Raw genomic sequence first — 17,829 nt, forward strand, 5'->3', positions numbered from 1 at the left:
ACTTCTGTGAAAAAGGCTTGTAGTTTCTTACAAAGTCTTGTCATCACCAAGATCTGAATTTTCTCTATATGAACCACCAAATATGTGAGTATTCTAATTTGATCTTGTTTTAATTTGAGCATGTCACCCATGTGACATGGTTGGGTGTTGATGGTTTGGTTTAGTTGGGGTTTTGAGAAGGGGGGTAGAGGCATAAGTAGGGCAGGTGCTATCTCTCACTGTGTGTTCACACCGTCTAGCAGAGGAAATACAGTTTCAGATGAAGCCTCTAGATGCTGCTGTAATAAAAAAAATACCATCTCACACATACCATCCTTGTTCAAGACAGTGATTTCCAATCAGCATCCCTCAGCAGTCCCAGTTGAGAGCTTATGTATCAGTAACAAATTAATTACATCAGTACAGGAAAAAAAGAGCATGAGAGATTTATATTGTTAATATTTTTTCAGATTAGAGCTAAATAACGTGACAATCAGCAGATACGGTATATCTTGACACTTGGCTTTTAAACACAGAACTCTGAGAAACTGGTATTGATAAATCCAGTACAGAAGCTCTTTCATTGCAATTTGGTCAAAAGCTGTAAAAGTCCCAAGAGGCATGAGAGACTTCTATTAAAAATGAAAAAAAGAGGGTTTTCTCAACAGAATGAAAGAAAACAAACAAGTAAACATAGTTATTGTGCTCAGAGATCAATACACCTTCCACCCCGAATGGATTTTCCTCTCAGGTTAACTCCTAAGTCAAGATAAGAAATATTTGAAACACTCCTGGCTTCACTCTTGCTATCAGCAAAACAAAGCTACACAGCACACTTTTAGCCTGGGGAACAGCTCCAGTTTTCAGTTCTCATGGACAATAAGAAGCTCAAAGTCTCAATGATGTTTTATACATGAGGAAAATACCCCACATTTTTTGGTTACAGAACTTTCAGCTAGCAGCTGCTGTCAGTGAGACTTGTGTTTGAAAAACCCCAAACCAACAAACTGATACAGGACTAAGCTGGTGATAGGTTCCTTCTGGAGGTATACTTAGCTGGTAGATAAATCATGCTCTGGATTTATTCCCTCAGCAGCTCTTCCTGTCTTTAAGAACTAGAATTCAACAACCAGCATGACCTTTTAACACACAGCAAGCTACCAGCAGTTTCTCATGATGTTTCACTTCAGATGTATTTTAACAAGATGTGAGCTGGCCTGCACAGGGGGCTGCCTTCCAGGCTGTTCTTTCAGGTTCTCCTCTGAAAGCTCAGAGTCCCATCAGTTTAAAAGTGCCAGCTGAAGCACTTTCAGGTTCATCTCTATATGAGCCTGAACAAGGGCCTCACCTTTTTAAGAGGAATAGAACAAAATTGAAGGAAAACATTTTGAAAGGAACCCTTGATTGCAGCTCACTCCTAGAGCAAAGTTATAAATGGAACCAATCAAGCTCCAATTGCTTTTAGAAAACCACCAAACACCCGAGACCTGAGCTTTTCTTGATTTATTTAAGGTTTCTGTCTCAGCCAACAATAGAGCAAGCCCCTCAGAAAGCAAGGTACTCAGAAGATATGAAGAGAAAGCAATAGCTATTGAAAACATACATTTTTAGAAGACTGACTTAAATACCATGAGATGAAATATAATCAGAAGCATGTACTGCATGCAGTCCTTACTTAAGGCATCTTCCCTGACACTGTTTTGTACTGACCTCTCTTGTTACCACATGTAGAAACAAAGTCTGAGAAAGCTCACCCTCCTTTTGTAAATGAGGGTGAATATACTTAGGATATAGGTTGGTTTGGTTTACACAGTTTTTGACATGAAGAGTCAGAGCTATCAAAGCAACTCTTGTCATTTTCAGCTGAATCAGACTGGAAGCAAGGTTCTCACAGGATTTCAACTTCATCCCAGTTTTACATTCAAGAGGACAAAGTTCAGACAGACAAACCCCTGTTCTAACAAACAGTGATGGCTGAATATTGTTCACAGAAGTATCCAGAAGTTCAAAAGTGTATCCTGCCATACTCACTGAACTAATCCAGGCTTCTTCCATGTGAAATTTGATGGGGAAAAGTGCAAGAAAAGACTTTTCCTGAGTTAAGCCTGCTTAAAAACTATCCTCAAGAACATTAGTGACGTAGGCAGGGTGGCAGGAGTTTGTTTATCCAAATTAGTCTAATTATAAATGAAATTTGAATTCCCATAAAAGCTTTATTGCCAGTGAACATACACATCTACGATACAAAAAAAAACCCCAAACGCCAGTCCTGTAGTGACTTCACTAGCAAAGCTTTCATCAGTTTTAGGTGTATCTAGGGTAATTTACAGTCTGGACTTAAAATCTGGTTAGGATTGCTAGAATAGAGCACAGTTTGATGCTTGTGAGCAGACAAAACCTAAGGGTCTGAGTGAGTATGAAAAACTGGCTAATTTCTTCAGTCAGTTGGAGTAGAAATACCATATAGCCTAGGGCATGGTCTATAAACAAATGTTTTCTGGTTTCAGAAGTGCTATTAAACAAGTTATAAGGGTGAGCTCAGCACTATAATAATCAGCTTCCGTGCTGTTAATCCTCTGTAGTTAAATCAGTGCAACCTCTGTAGTCTCATTTCATCAGTGTATAAAAACAAGCAGATCAAAAGAGAAGAGTGTTAATAGCTGAAAATAAGAAAAACCTGAAGTTTTATTTGCTATGAAGATGTTTAGAAAACTGGCTGTTTGATTCTCTTTGATTCACTTCTCACCTTTTAAAGACTTCAAACATATCTGATAGATTGCTCTTTCTATATTACTTGTTTCTGCTTTGAATACTTGTATTAAAAGAAACAGCATGTAAGCATTTAGATATTAATGAGTGTTCCTCTAGGGAGTTTATCTGGCAAACAACCACAAGAGGCCTCCAGGACGTGACAGTATTCAAGCTGACACAGAGCAACAACTGTTTTAAACTGTCTAGACCCACCATACTTGTACAGTTCTCTGAAACACTGTTCCAATACCTTATCAACAACTTGAATACACTCCTTTTTCATGTCACCCTCATGGTCTCTATTCTGGCAAAGGTGCCGACATAAATACACTGTCCATCTTTATCCCGTCCTACCTAAAACCTTTAAGTAACTCCCAAGTCATTTTCATATCTCTCCTGAAGCCCACCTGAACTGCAAAAAGTAGAAGGGAACAGAATCATCTAATGTGTGTTTCCAATCCTCTATATCCATACAGTGTCTCGCTGGCTTCATCTATTTCCCCTCCCTCCATAGGTAACAACTTTCCACACCACACTGGTCCCCAGTGAGTGTATAGCCAGTACTGGAGATGAAGATCTTGGGACAAACCAACCTATCACCAACATTTAATGCACAAATAAAGTAGAATTACAATGTCTGGAGTATGGCTGCTACAATTTGCCTCATGAAGACTTCTGCTAAACTTTTTAATCCCAAACTACAACACATCATCCCCAAACCAGGACTGCCGGTTGCATGTTCTCTGGAGCCATGAATGTTTCAGGAAGCTCATCAAGCTCCCAGAGCTCAGAACCACGAATCACAACAGTCAAACAAAACCAAACCCCAAAATCTCCGGGAAGAAGTCTGCTTCCCCCACAGTATTCTCAGCTGAGCCTCCTGAAAGAAAGGCAGAACATAAACTGTAATCTTCAGGAGCTCTCGTAATGCTTCACCATGGGAACCAAGTCACTACTGACCTTTAGCAGATAATGTATATAATAATCCTATCAGGGAAATTGGAAGAAATGCCCTATAAAGTTGTTTTCCTTTCTGTTCAGACTTTAGTGGGAAAAAAACCCTAATATTTTTAAGAGCTGTGAAGCTCAGAGCAGTTTCACAACAGGTATGTCTTCTCTAATAAGGTAGCTTTTTTCTTCCTTACTCTCTTAAATGCTCCCCAGACAGCAACTTCTGAAACAGAAAACTCCCTAATGGAGTCAGTCTGGCATTTTCACTGGTGTTTCTAAGACTGTTTAGTAGGAATAGCTTGCACATGCTGTACAAATCCTTGTCTCACAAATGCAGAGAGGTCTGAACATTTGTTATTCTGAAATATCCTATTCCTCTCCTATGGAAGCAGAAGTTACTCACAGACAATTAATGAAGAGCCTACAGCTATAAAAAAGGCAGATTCAGAAACAAAAATTAAGACTCCTGATTTTAGGATTGGAATATGGTCAGTGTTTATCATTCTTGATTACAATGACCTAGCTAGATATGAAAAGCCTTGAAACAGAATTATGCCCTATGTCTTGCAATGTTGTCATTCTAATTTGTTCCCTTTCCTCTGGCTGGTGAGATCTCCTTCTCAAGAGGCTGTATTTCTTTATTGCAAAAGCATTTTTCAAAGCTTCCCTCAAACTCTTTCTGTTTCAATTGGAAAAAGAAATATTGCTCTTTTGTTTCCAGCATAGATTTAATGACACAGAGGAACGTGCCTAGCAATAATTACCAGGGACAAGTCATAAATTACCAGTCATGCCAATTCTCAGGGCATGCTACAAAAACAAATACAATTACACGGGGAAATGTATGATTACACCAAGTGAGTGCTGCATTTTCAGCTAAATGCTTCTGCATCTATCCTCAACCTCAGTGAAATGAACCAACTATCCCCAAAGTAATCAGTCACCATCAGTGCTTTCACACTAGACTGTTGTATGGAATGAGCTAACTACTTGTGTTTTCAAACCTGAAATCATGTCCCTCAGTCCACAGGTTTTATTTGCAGAGGTATTAAAGCCCTACTGGTCTCACTGACATTTCCATTAATGTGGAGAATAAAGCAGACATTTCATAGGAATTAGGTAGGTATATACGAGAGAAACACCTCAGGGTCTATATTACTCCTGGCATTGGCAATTAGATGTGAACCGCTGCAAAACTCTCACATCAGAACTATTCATTAGGATACAGTATGCTTTAAGAGATAGAAGGGATGATTAAAAAAGCAGAAATAAGTAAATGAATACATAATGCTAAAGTAACTTGTGAGCTCCTTATCCCCAGTCTGGACCATTTTACACTCAGTTAAAAGGATAAAAATGCAAAGAGGATCTAACTGCTCGCTTTGGATAAGGATGCCTTCTGCTTTGGCAGAGGAAGGCACCATTCGTAAGGGACTTTCTCACATCCTTGCATGGAGACGAGGTCACAGCATGCAAGAACAGACCTTTTCTGAGGCAGCACAGTGAGTTAGAATGGAAGGTTCAAATAAGGTGATTTAAAGATTCTTACACCTAGAATGTGCTGCCTATAAGTGAAAGATGGCATGTCACTGTAAAATACAGCATTTCATAAAGGCAACATGATCAGTTTGAGAGTTGACATTATTTCAATATATTGTATTTCACATGCTTTATTGCTCTCTTCCTTTGCAGTAAATCTTGAAGAAACAAGATTTGTAAAAGAGCTATGGGAAGAGCTTGGGGATAGTAGGTCTCCAGAAATAACACTGGGAGAATGACATGGTCTCATTTCTTGACAAGAGAGCTCAGGCACATCACAGGGGTAGGGAAGAGGGAGCTTCCATGTAACATGCAAATTTGGGGTAAGCAAATACACCCTCATATACCTTGTAGGCCAGTGGCAGTCCTCTTTATTACTATCAGAAGTACAGTACTCCCAGCAAGCTCAAACCTTTCCTTAGGTGACCTCTGGTGAGGCAGTAACTACCTGTATGTTCACTGGCTGTTTCCCTGCAAGGTGTTCACTCCAGTTTTGCACAGCTTCATATTCTTAGTCTCAGTACAGTCTCTATTCACTGAAATCAAATTCCCCTAAGACCTGTCATTTCCTTTCTTAAATTATTTACAAATCCATTCAGCAAACACGTCTTCTTGAGCTCAACATGATATCATCACATTCTAATTGAAAGCTGAAAAGAGCTGTAAACCTCATAAAGAACCCACTGCTGTGATAGGAATATTTAATAGTAATGATCTACAAAAAATGGACTTTGCTATTGAACTATTTAATTGGATCTCCTGAACATGTAAGAAAATACTAGATTTGATGTTCCACTCACTGATATATTACTTGGAGATACGCAAGACTTTCAGCTGGCTAGCTAGCTTAGAACTGCTGTCTTCTTGCATTGGGCTGGCATATTTTTACCTTTACCATCATTAAACATGTTGTCTCACAGTATTACTAAAACATAAGAACTCTGGAAACACATCAACTGTACATAACCTGAGATACTGTTCACAGCTACTATGCAGGCTAAGCAGAAATATATGCAACAATATCTAAATAGCATGATGCTGGAATTCCTGACCTGTGGAAATGTACCCCCTTGAGCTGAGCAGGATACTCATGGCATTTTGGTATTTCTCTCTTGCCCTACAGGGTAACTATCTCACCTAGGGCATGCATTTTAGTAAGAAGCCCTACCGAGGGTAATTTGCTGTATTCCAAAAGGCTTCTCTCAATTCAGGAGTAACCTGGTTTATTCTGATACCAAACCCCCCCAAAACTCTATTGTCTTTATATTACTTCAGGAGGTAAGGATTGCTACTGTTAATGAAAAATATAATCTATTGGGATACTAATTCACTGAGCACCTCCTGATAAAATGTCTTTATTTTTTCTTCTCTTCTGCTGTTTGTGAATATATGTCATAATATTTTAGGCCTTTGATTTTTTATCTGACCCTAGCCAAAGAACTATGTTGCAATAAAGCTGCAGTTGAGCATATCCATAACTTAAGGACTAAGGGTATAAGGTGCCTAATTATCTCCAAAGCAAATGTGATAAACCTGTAAAAATTAAGAAAAACCAAAACCTGACAGACATATTGCAATGTGAACATAAATCACCAGTGACCTTAAAATTGCTTTGTAGTATTATCAAATTACAAAGTACAGAATGTTCAGACTAGATCCTGTTAATATTTCAAAACCCAGATTAGAATAAATCTAATGTAAAGATTTTCATTTTCCTTCTGGCCCTTCTTCATTTCTCTGGAGGAGTTTGCTTCTAAGAAAAGTGTGTTAAGTATTGGTGTGAAATAATGGGAAAGTAGGAAGCTTTCTTTAAAACAAAAAAACTTGAGGAAAAAAAGCTTTCAAACAAAAAAGTTATTCTTTTGCTGCAGATTGCTTTCAGTTTGTCCTGAAGGAGGCACTGCCGAGACAAATCATTTGCAGAAACATGTTGACTACTTCCATTTAATAGAAGAGAGAAGACACCTGAATAACAAAAACCTATTCCTACAATGGAACCCTACAATGGGTTCATCCCATCCATGTTGTCTGGACATGGATGTAGCCAGCCAGTGCTTATTCTGATCTATCAAAAAGCAGAGGCTTACTCAGTATGCTGCTATCCTTTGGAGGCACTGACTGTCTCACACGTTGGTCAAAAAGTGAATACGTATTGCACACAAAACGGCCTCCCATGGAAAACTGAAATGATAAATTTGGAGCACTGCAGAGCAGTGGAAGAAAACTTGAGAAAGGAACCAGAAGAACACTGCATAAGACTTACTCTGACTAATACAGAGACAGACTTGGCTGAGAGTTTATTACCTCGACACACTTGAGAGACAGCCATCTAGTGGGTTTTTCCATCACCTACTTGGTCTTATTACTTGAAATAACGCCAAGGGTGTTCCCCTATGGCATCTCAGAACAAACTACTTGGGATTGCTAAGGCGCTTGTGCTGCCTCTGCACTTGACTGTGAGCTGGTAAATAACTACAGCTAATTTCACCTTCCAGTAGCACACACCACAAATCTTGCACGTTGCCAGCTGCACTGGAAGTGCATTCGCCAGTCCAGCTATTTAAAATCAAACCAGTTATGAAGGAGAATTACTGGAAATTAAATCCAGCTGCAACTCCAGGAACAGCACAGAAAAGGCATTTTATGAAATTTAAGGTTGTGATAACCGTTTGCTTCAATGTGGTCAGTGTATTTAAAAACACAGAAAGGAGAAACAACATAAAAGCCAGTACTAACCATGTAAAAGATGTAGAGTAAGCTGGTTCTATGTGCCTAATTCCACTTATATGGGGATATATACAAGGGCTCACGTAGCAAAGTGCCCAGATTTTATCTGCACAAAAGCTTGTCTGAAAGAAAATTAAGACTATGCCAGGAAGAACTATGTAGTCTACTGCATTCTGTTTGAATGCATTTTTAACAAGTGTGGATGCACAGGACTTCTGACAACACCTTGGAAGAAGCAGCTCCATGAAGATACACACATAATACATGCATCTTACAGCCTTAGGCCCTGACCATAGCACTCTTTACTGCTACAACTGACTTTTGATTAGATAGTATCTGTAAATTGAACCCTTCAAGCTGTAAGTAACAGTAAAACGTTTGCAAAGATCAAGGGAAGCAAGCGTCAGTGATCACCCTCCACCTTCCTTACAGATGAAATCCTGAAAGAAACACCTTTCCCTCTAAATTTCACCTCTGTTATGGAGCCGTTTTCCTTCCGAGGCTGGTTAAATGATCATCGTGGTGAAATCCGGCAGAAGAAATCCTTGAGTCTGTTTGGAGATAACTTTGAGACAGAGGTAGGAGGGTCGAATTTCTCTGAAAGAGAGGGGTATTTTTAAAGATAAATAGTAGGTGCCTGCTGTCCAGACTGAGTGAATCCAGGCCTAGGAACAACACGCAGTCAGTAGAGAAAGTCACACACCCCTACAGAACCACTCGGTCTTAACCCACCCTGCCCTTTGGAAGCGCCTGTCTTCATCCACCGATTTGACTATCTTAGGGCAGAGGTTTCCTAGCTCAGATAGCTCCATTCACAGAATTAACCTGAACCTTATTTCCCTTCATTTCCTTTGGGATCGAAACAGCTTGCTCATTCCACCCCCAACCCCTCCATAGTTACCAAATCAGAAATACCAGCATGATGCAAATACTACTCGAGTGTGCTCAGCTTCCCTGTGTGTTTGAAGAGCATAACTTAACCAAGTCGAAGCCAGGGGTGTCAATACATTTTTCTTTTCCTCACCCTCAATCTACATGAAGTGGAAATAAGGAAAACCGGACAGCACCAGAGAGCCTGGGCTGCCATAAGCATTGCGCTTCTCAATGTCACTTCACTTTAGCCAAACACAGTCTAGTCTAGTAGTAAATTAAGCTGCCATCATTTGATATCTGCGCTGTACGCACAATAGTTTGCAAAACGTATTCCTTCCCTGGGTTATTTGGACTCACACTCTGAAGAATGCAATACATTTGACAGCATAGTGACAGCGTGGGACTGTGAGGAAGAACACAGAAAGGGCAGATAATGAGAAAAATAAGGTCCAGTCTGCAGCTTTGTTAATGCTTAGGGAAGAATCTTTTCTACTTCAACAGGCTCTTGACAGGGTCTAGAGTTCATGAGGAGGAAGTGCCTGTTCCAAGAACAGAAGCAGGAAGGATAGAGATGCAAAGCTGAGAGTGGGAGGAGGCAGAAGGAATAGATAAGTGAAGATGCAGAGGAGCATAAGGAGTGGCAGGTGTGATCAGTTCCCTTTTTATCAGTAGGAATCAATATGAGAGTACCAAACGTAATGTGAATTTTAATGTCTGCAAAAATAATGTCATCTTCTATGAATATTTTCCTGTAAAAATAGAATGTTTTAAATCCTGTTGGAAGATGAATACGTACACTTCGGTCACTGGGATGAACCCATTACTTTTATTCCCTATTTCTTTTCAAGGTTATAGCTTATGGACCGGGAACAACTGAGAAAAGCAAAAAGAATTCTGATATCTGGATATGGCAGCTGGTATGTGCAATTCACATTCGTTACTGAACAAGTTCACATTTCAGTTCAGACTGAACAGGCTTAAAGACTTCTAGCACCAGCAACAGAAATTAAGACGATTACCTCTCTTAGAAAAGACCACCAACAGGCACCACCCTTCAGCTTTAAACTATCATGAAAAATAACTGTAAGCTATTGCCACCATAAAAACAGTCTGTTTCCTCATCTTCTACACTGAAGACAGAGATACTGGCATCCTCCAACAGGTCTTGGTGGGGATTTTAACACACCCTCCACTGGGTATATCCTGTAAATATATCAGAATGCCTCCAAGCGATAATAAAGCATCACCTATTACTTCTACATTACAGCATTTGTTCTCATATTGAAGTCAGAGTGAAAGCAGGTAGAATATGCCAATTAAAAAGTCTGAGAATTTGTTTATACTGAAGCACAGTGGGAAGTGATCCAGATGTCTTTTGTTCAGCTGGCTTCTAGGAAAGATTTGCAGCCCAAGGGGAAAACAGAGAAGAGCTAGTTCTCATTCACAGCCAGACCCTAGAGCTCGGAGGAGGATATTTCTATTAGTTCCTGCTCTGTTGAAGTTCACAGGGACCATCAAATACTGATTAAAGACATAAAAATATTGAAAGCCATTTGTTTACACTGCAGCAGACAGCATCTGTGCCATCAAGACCTTGTTGCTGGCAAGAGCCTGGCTCCTCTCCTTGACAAGACAATGATGAATCCATTCCAGTGTGGATGGGCTCCTATGAGTGATTTCTGTCAGCTCCCTGCCGATTTGTGAGCTGCTTCTCAAGGCTTAACAAGACATTAGGAACCAGAAAAGTAGAAGAGGAGCCTGAGACAGGAGGAGGTTGTTATTTTGAGAGCTGTATCAGCTTGCAGACTGCCAGGTTAGATTGGTAGCGTTGTACCCCAAGAGTCAGGCAGTGGGTTGCTGCTTTATGATGGGGAACAATGAACCATGTTTTTATTGATGCTAATAGTGTTGGACAGGGAGGAGCAGCTGAATATTTAGCTAGGCCTCACGAAACAGAGCAGATTTAAATTGCTCTTTCAGTGGGAAAGATTTACTTTCCTGCAGCATCTTCTTTCTGCTAGTGACAGGACATGGAAAATTAAAAGCTGACTATCTGTTCTTTCCCTTCAGGAGGGCACATCAACTGTTACCATGGATGGCAAAACCCTAACTCTCTCTGCTGGTGACAGCCTGCTTGTCCGTGCCCAGACTATGTGAGTAGAGATGAAGTGGTTCAATGCATGATTTCTCATCTTCCAACAAAATGTGTATTTGGTCCACACCAGGCTGCATGTCAGCTGGTGCAGAAACACAGTACCTGCAAAGGCTGTGGATTTGCAATAGCCTCCATTATTCCTCAGGGCAGAAGTGTCTTCAGGAGAAAACAAAGCTGGATGTTCATTCTAGTTCACCTCTTAGGATTAAAACTGGGGAAAACAAAAAAGATATGCACTACCAAGAGAAAGCAGCATGCAAAAGACCATTCATAAAGGTAGACTGCACAAGTTCACCCACTGGCAATCACAGCAGATCCTCTAAGCTGCAGGCCAGCCTTAATCAACCCCAGTGCAGCAAGATTTAGGGTTCAGACTAAGAACCCAGCTCTCTTCCTGGAGGATGCATATGGCTGTTTCATAATCATGACACACACGGTATATGAAAAGGAAAAAGAAATTAGTTTCCAGGGGAAGTGGAAAGGGACAGTACTTGCCAACTCTCACAATGAGTGGCATGAGCTGATAAAGTTCCCACCATGAGGATGAAGGATGATGTATACTCACTGGTAATGCAATGCAGGACATTATAGGCAGATGACAAAAATGGCCTTCTTTTCTACAGGAAAAATGCCATAGGTAGTAGTTTGCGCCTTTTGCACAGCACTGAAAACATTTGCTGAAAGAGCTGAAACTACACCTCCAATTTCAACATGTGGTCACCTCCTCCCTTCACCATTACTTCCATCACTTCTGTGAAATCACTTAAATTAATGCCCAGTCCAGTCCAACAGATGAACATGTGTTTTCAAAGTCATGGCATGCTGCACATGCAGAGATCTGCCACCATTAAGGCATTTATCAGATGCAGCAGTTGCGGCAGGCACCTTTTGTATGCATCACTTGCACCCTGACTGATCTCTGGCCATTGGAAATAGCTAATATGAGAGAGATGACCACAAGGCAAATACTACTGAATTTGTAGATACTGATTTTGTTAAAATAATACCTGCACTGAGGTGATTCTGTTCAGATCCTCCTGTCACCAAGATCAGAATAGACACCTTCCTGCTTGCTTCGTTTATAAGTAGATATACATTCTTCCTCATCGTATCATGATGTTCGGGTTAGGTTGGTGATGGTGCAGAATAATTTCCTTAGCTATCACAAGATAGGCCAATACGCAAAGAGAACAAGCATATTCAGAACAGAACTTGTTCATTTTCCCTTACTTTTCAGCAGCATCAATGTTCTAGTTATTGGTTTGAGTGTGTGGCTCCCCCCAGACACACTGGATCATCTCTCTGTTTTTCTAGGTACTACTGGAAAAGAACAGAAGAATGTGTTGCTCTCTGCATTGCTCAGGATCCAAAGCGCAAGCAGCCTTATGCCTAGCTCCTGTGTCAGCTGACTTGGATGATAACTATGTTTTAACCTACTTGTCTTATCTTAATGATCTGTTAGGCAGAATACCTGGAAATGTGATTAGCCTAAGCCAATGATTACACTGAATTACTGGAGTCAAGTCCTGTGTCCAGCTAAAACTTCTCCCCAACCCCCCAGTAGGTAAAGTTTCAGCAAAATCTGCAATCAATAATTTTGTTTAAAAAACCAAACAGAACAATAATTCTTATCTGACAAGAAATGAAGACAGATCCAAGCCTCAGGATTACTTATATAATAATGTATATGATACTATCTAGAATAAGTGAAAGGCTTTTCAAATGCAAGTCCCTGCCATAAGATGTAGAAAAGGAGATAGGACACATACTTTTATGCTTGCTTAAGTAACAGTCTTTACTTCTTTGTCTCAGTCTTGTCATTTCTAATAAATTGGGTATATCATTAGTTACCCAGCCCACAGTGGGGGAGCTTTAGTGGGCTGTAGCTTGCAGATTTGCTGAGATATTTGGCTAAAAGGCCCTATAAAAACCAAAATACTGCTGGAAGATCTCAGCACTTTGTGAATGAGAGAAAGGTACATTAGTAAAGGGGGGAGCAGTACCTGCAGCAACATCAAGCATTACTTATGTCACTGCTATGCTGACTTCAGGTAACATCAGTTCAGCAACTCCAGCAATGCAATATCAATCACAATGACATCATGCCACACATCCCACCCTGGCTGCTGCCTCTGCATTATGAAGAACATAGCACAGCAATATAGCTAACACAGGAGCACCTGGGTCATGAGCATCCCTGTGCAGCAGAAATCTCAAGTCAAAGTAGCCCAAGGCATGTGTTTGGGAACAAGGGAGCAGAACAAATATCGCAATCGGTTTCTAAGTGCTGCTTCTTTTGAGCAATGATTTTTCCTGCAGAAATCACAAGGGTCGGATTACCTTTTCCTGCTTTTATTCCAGGAACCCTCCAGAGGGGGGCTGGTTTGGTTTAGGGTTTGGGGATTCTGGTTGGTTGGCTTTGGGTTGTGTGTTTGTTTTTATTTGTTCTTCACATTAACACCAGCAAACAGGCTGCTTAAATGTCTGCAGGTATTACCAATGACATGTCGGAAAAAGCAAAGTTACCATTTCTTGATTTATTTCTTTTTTGTAATGCTAACAAAGTTCAAAAAAGACATCTATCACCTGCAAAGCTTATTAAATTGGGATGTTATGTTCAAGTTTTCATTCTTCTGATGGGAAAGACTCAGGTGGCTTGGCTTTAGTCTGTAACTTATATGTGAGCTCAGTGGCTTTCCTAGTAAAGCATACAGCAGAACTTTGCTACATCCTCCTAACAACAGGAAACCTAATTTGAGAAAGTGAGCCTAGTCCTTAAGGCTATTGGAGGTGTCACACACGAAAAGGAGCTACAACCTTCCTTTTGATAAAGGGACTCATCTGATTATCCTTGGTTTTGGTGTGTGTGCAGAATTGCTTCGCAAACAGCTATCATTGAGGAATGTAGGGTACCAGGATGTTATATTTTCAGTCCACCCGTTAGAGGGTAGCCACAGAAATATTTCTGTATTTCACACCAAATCGTAAGTGCGTAAACCACAGGAACATGTAGAACAACGTCAAGAATAATCAACAGGTTTCACCCAACCAGAAGCAAAGAACAATGAAGGTACCTCTGGATTAGATACCTCCCAGGATTTACAATTAAGGCCTCACTCAAACGATATTTATGATGAAGTCCTTTTATGACAACCTGTGCTTGAACACATGAATTCTACCCACCTCCTATGCTAGGTGCCTCAAATCAGAGCAAGAACCAGACCAGAGCACAAATGGGAGCACAGAGAGAACATGCTTTTTATACTTCTTCCAAGGTGCTTAACCACTGCGATACAGAAACCTACAAGTTCTCTTTTTCCAAGTCTTCAAATAGTTCCAGGGGGCTCCTGATCAGTCAGTGACTCTTTTCCATGTGTTTTGTTCCTCCTCCGTCTTAAACATATTGTAAACTGCCCCAACAATGGTACCTTTAAATTAGATGTACCCCTGCTCCTCTGCTCATGAGGAAGTTGGCCAGATGCAAGTTTGGTTCCTGGAGTCCTTTTAGCTGATAGGAGCTGTTTCTGTCTATGTGTGGTTACCTCAGAAGGTAATTTGTCACCAGAGCTGTTGGAATCACAGTGTGGGGACTTCACTCCTAATCTTGCTCATAAAGATGAATTTCAGACTTAGGTTAGTGGCAAAAGCTTAGTTAGGTACGTTACGTTGTCTGCAACATCCCCTAATGCACTCCTGTTGACAAAGTGCTTGTTCATGCATGTCCATGACAACACACCATCACAAAACCATATCCTATGCATATACAAGGCATCTTCTTTACATCTTTACATCTTCTCCTCCTATACAAAGTGCACCTATACCCCAATTTGGGCACTCATTTTCTATCAGAATTATAGAGATATTGTGTCACTTTGTACTTAATAAGCTTACTACATTTTGGCAGATTATGCTAACCTCATTAGTACAGTATTGCACAGACAGTCCATCTGTTGCTCGCTGATTTGCCAAGACTCGAAAGTAAAGCCTTTATACAAACATATATTCTAAGCAGCATTGCCAAAAAACCTACACATACCAGAAGCCATACATACACCATATTTCAGAAATTAATTATTACCTTCAAACACGCTAAGGATTATCCAGAATCACAAACTGGAACTGACTTGGAAAGCTCAGAAAGACACAAAAAAAGTGTCTGCAGAGAGGTATTCCAAACCTAAATCTCACCTAACCTGGAAGTCAGCAGGAGCTTTCCCCTTCACTTCAAATGGGAAAAGGTGATGTGGCCCAATCCTGCCGGTCGAGTAAAGTATCAGGGTAGACTGTGGCTGTTCAGTGCCTTTAACGTGTTTAATCCCAATGAGAGAACTGGTAAATTTTGTAAAGAGAACTATAAATCTCTCCTCTTTATCTATTGATACATTTTGTTTCCTATTATTATAGCATTTAAACCATATAATGAGCTATATAAGCATTCTTATAGTACTACAAATTGAGCAAGTAACTTACATCTTACAGTCATTCTTTCAGTTCACGTAAGTTAGCAATATAGATCAAAACTATTTAAAGTAATTAGTGTCTGCTATCGCCACTGGGCTGCCAGGTCTGACCTGACAGGGCACTTATGCTCTTATTTTGAGCTATGCTGACCTGCATGTATTACAGAAATGAATTGATAGCATCTCACTATGTTTCTCCTTATTAAGTGCCAAAATATGAGACCGTAACAAAACTATGTTGACTGGCATCGTTACATTATACATGTGCACTGGTTCAAAACAACTAGTACTGCTTGAAGGAATCATAAGACTGAAGAATGTAATAATCCTGCTACAGTAAATAAAGCCTAAGCCTTCACCAACTGCTTCTCTAATACTGAAACAAGGCCTACAAAAAACAACTTCATGCAAAATGTGTGTTTGTGGGTCTGAGAACACAAGGAAAACAATGACTCTCACAGATCATGCAGAGAACATACCAGAGATCAACAGCAGAGGTCAAGATTGTCCAGTTTACAAAGAAACAACAACCAAACGAAAAAGAATCCCTGACAGAACAGTAAGGACAAGACAACGATCTAACGCCAACTCCATTTCATCTTGCAGTGCATAAATTGACAGCTTGCAAAAGTCAAGAGAGGAACTCTTCTTCCTCCATGTTTGCTTTATTTTTAGAACTTGCTTGCTCCTTTGAAGCAACAAAACCTAGACTAGGTGGATCAGTAAACTGGTAGAATAAGGTGTGTTGTGGTCGATGCTTTCCTCAGCCCCACACAGCCTTGACACCTGTAAACCAGTTGTATCTCGTGGCATGAAGATAATAAATGCCTTAATTCTGTTGTTCAAAATATTCATTGTACTCCAATTTCAACTCTCCAGCCACGCTTATTTTGTAGAACAGATGCACAGAAAGCAACCCTCCCACCATCACTGCGTATAAGAAGAAAAACTACTGAAGTTACTTAACAAACTGCTACAAAACCAGCTCGTGCTCGTCATGCAGAGAGTTCAGGGCTTTGGGTTGTCTTCTGAGTTAATAATCCAGAGTGCACTTCAATGGACAGTTCATGCTAACGAAGGTCATCACCTCCTGGTCCATTTCTGACTGAATACACAAGTACTTGTACAGCTACTCTTTGACAACAAAGCAAGCAGAATAATAGCTGGTTAGACCCAAAGAAAAACTGTTGATATTAAAGTAATAATGAAGAGATCGAAGTTAATATCTGCCCTGCCACTCAGAGTAAGTGCCTGACCTTCAGGTCCTAGCACTATCTGGTACAGAAAGATTTTACGCTGTATCCAGTCAGCAACGTTTTCAGTGATTGCACAGAAAGTGTGGAAGTGCAAAAAAAGTCTCCCTTTTAATGTGATATAAACGGCAGAACAATTAAGATGCTGTTGCTCTAGGTTAAGTACATCTCCAAGATCTTTGGCCTAGTAATTCATTGTAAGTTGCATCAGAACCACATGCTAGAAGATTTTAACACTGCTTTGTATTCTTAAGAGTTGATGAATAGGTGCATGCACATGGCCACTGAACAGCTAAATGAAAAACTATGCCCCTGGTTTGGGAGATAAAAAACACTCAAGTTGGAGAAAAATTATTTGCGTTCTAAACCACTATGCCATGTAACCTCATAAGCCGCTGAGAAAGATACCATGGCTATGACAAAGCACTCTAAGCATAAGCACATTTGCAGCTCAGCGAGGAATTTGGGTATATCTTTACTACATCAGAGAAAAACTAGAGCAAACATATTTAAAGATGTCTTAATGTTTTTCCCCTTGCAGGGAACTAGTTTGCTTAGAAGGCAATGCTAAGGCATGTAGGTGATGAAGCTTGTGCTTCACTCACAGCAGACTTAAACTCTTCTACATTGTGCTTACCATAATCTCAAACTGTATGCTTTGTGGTTTGAAAATAAATTTGATGATGCAATTGAGAAAAGCAGCTAAACACCTGACAATGTAGAACTGAATCTGGAAAGCTTCACCATATGATTTCCAAATACCACCGGTGTTTGACCCTGAAATACAGTCATTGCACCTTACCTAGCTTTCTCGTATCTTGCTCTTCCTCCGAGAGCCCCAGGGCAGCATCTGCACTTTATGCAGAAGACACATTTGGGCACATCCAGATGGAGTGCACAGTAAGTGTTAGGCTAAGCAGAAAACTGCACACACAACACAGGGCTGTCCATGGCAGAACCATAGGGAAATGCCTCCAGGGTCATTTATACAACACTCTGCACATTTTGCTCTCAGGGAGCCCCTTTCCTTGAGCCACAGGGCCCATCCTTTATTTTTCCAAGAATGAAGCAAAGCTCATTCTCTTCTTGCAAATCACAGCCAGAGCGTCAGAAGTGCTGACAGAAAGTACTTACCATCCCA

The 17,829-nt window shown here is 40.3% G+C and overlaps 1 protein-coding gene across 3 annotated transcripts in view; it reads left to right on the forward strand.

Moving 5' to 3' along the window:
• HAAO (3-hydroxyanthranilate 3,4-dioxygenase) overlaps positions 1-14,878 on the forward strand; it is a 29,660-nt gene extending 14,782 nt beyond the window's left edge. For all 3 annotated transcript variants that reach the window (XM_061369707.1, XM_061369708.1, XM_061369706.1), the window contains 4 exons: positions 8,380-8,525; positions 9,669-9,737; positions 10,891-10,973; positions 12,290-14,878. In XM_061369707.1, the coding sequence (XP_061225691.1) occupies positions 8,380-8,525; positions 9,669-9,737; positions 10,891-10,973; positions 12,290-12,368 (377 nt within the window). In that variant the 3' untranslated portion in view covers positions 12,369-14,878. The remainder of the gene's footprint in view (positions 1-8,379; positions 8,526-9,668; positions 9,738-10,890; positions 10,974-12,289) is intronic.
• Positions 14,879-17,829: the final 2,951 nt, after the last annotated feature.

Source organism: Neopsephotus bourkii, unplaced genomic scaffold, assembly GCF_033783945.1.
Source record: "Neopsephotus bourkii isolate Nb327-2 ecotype Australia unplaced genomic scaffold, CSIRO-AGI_Nbou_v1 NB_1510, whole genome shotgun sequence".
NCBI classification, from domain to species: domain Eukaryota; kingdom Metazoa; phylum Chordata; class Aves; order Psittaciformes; family Psittacidae; genus Neopsephotus; species Neopsephotus bourkii.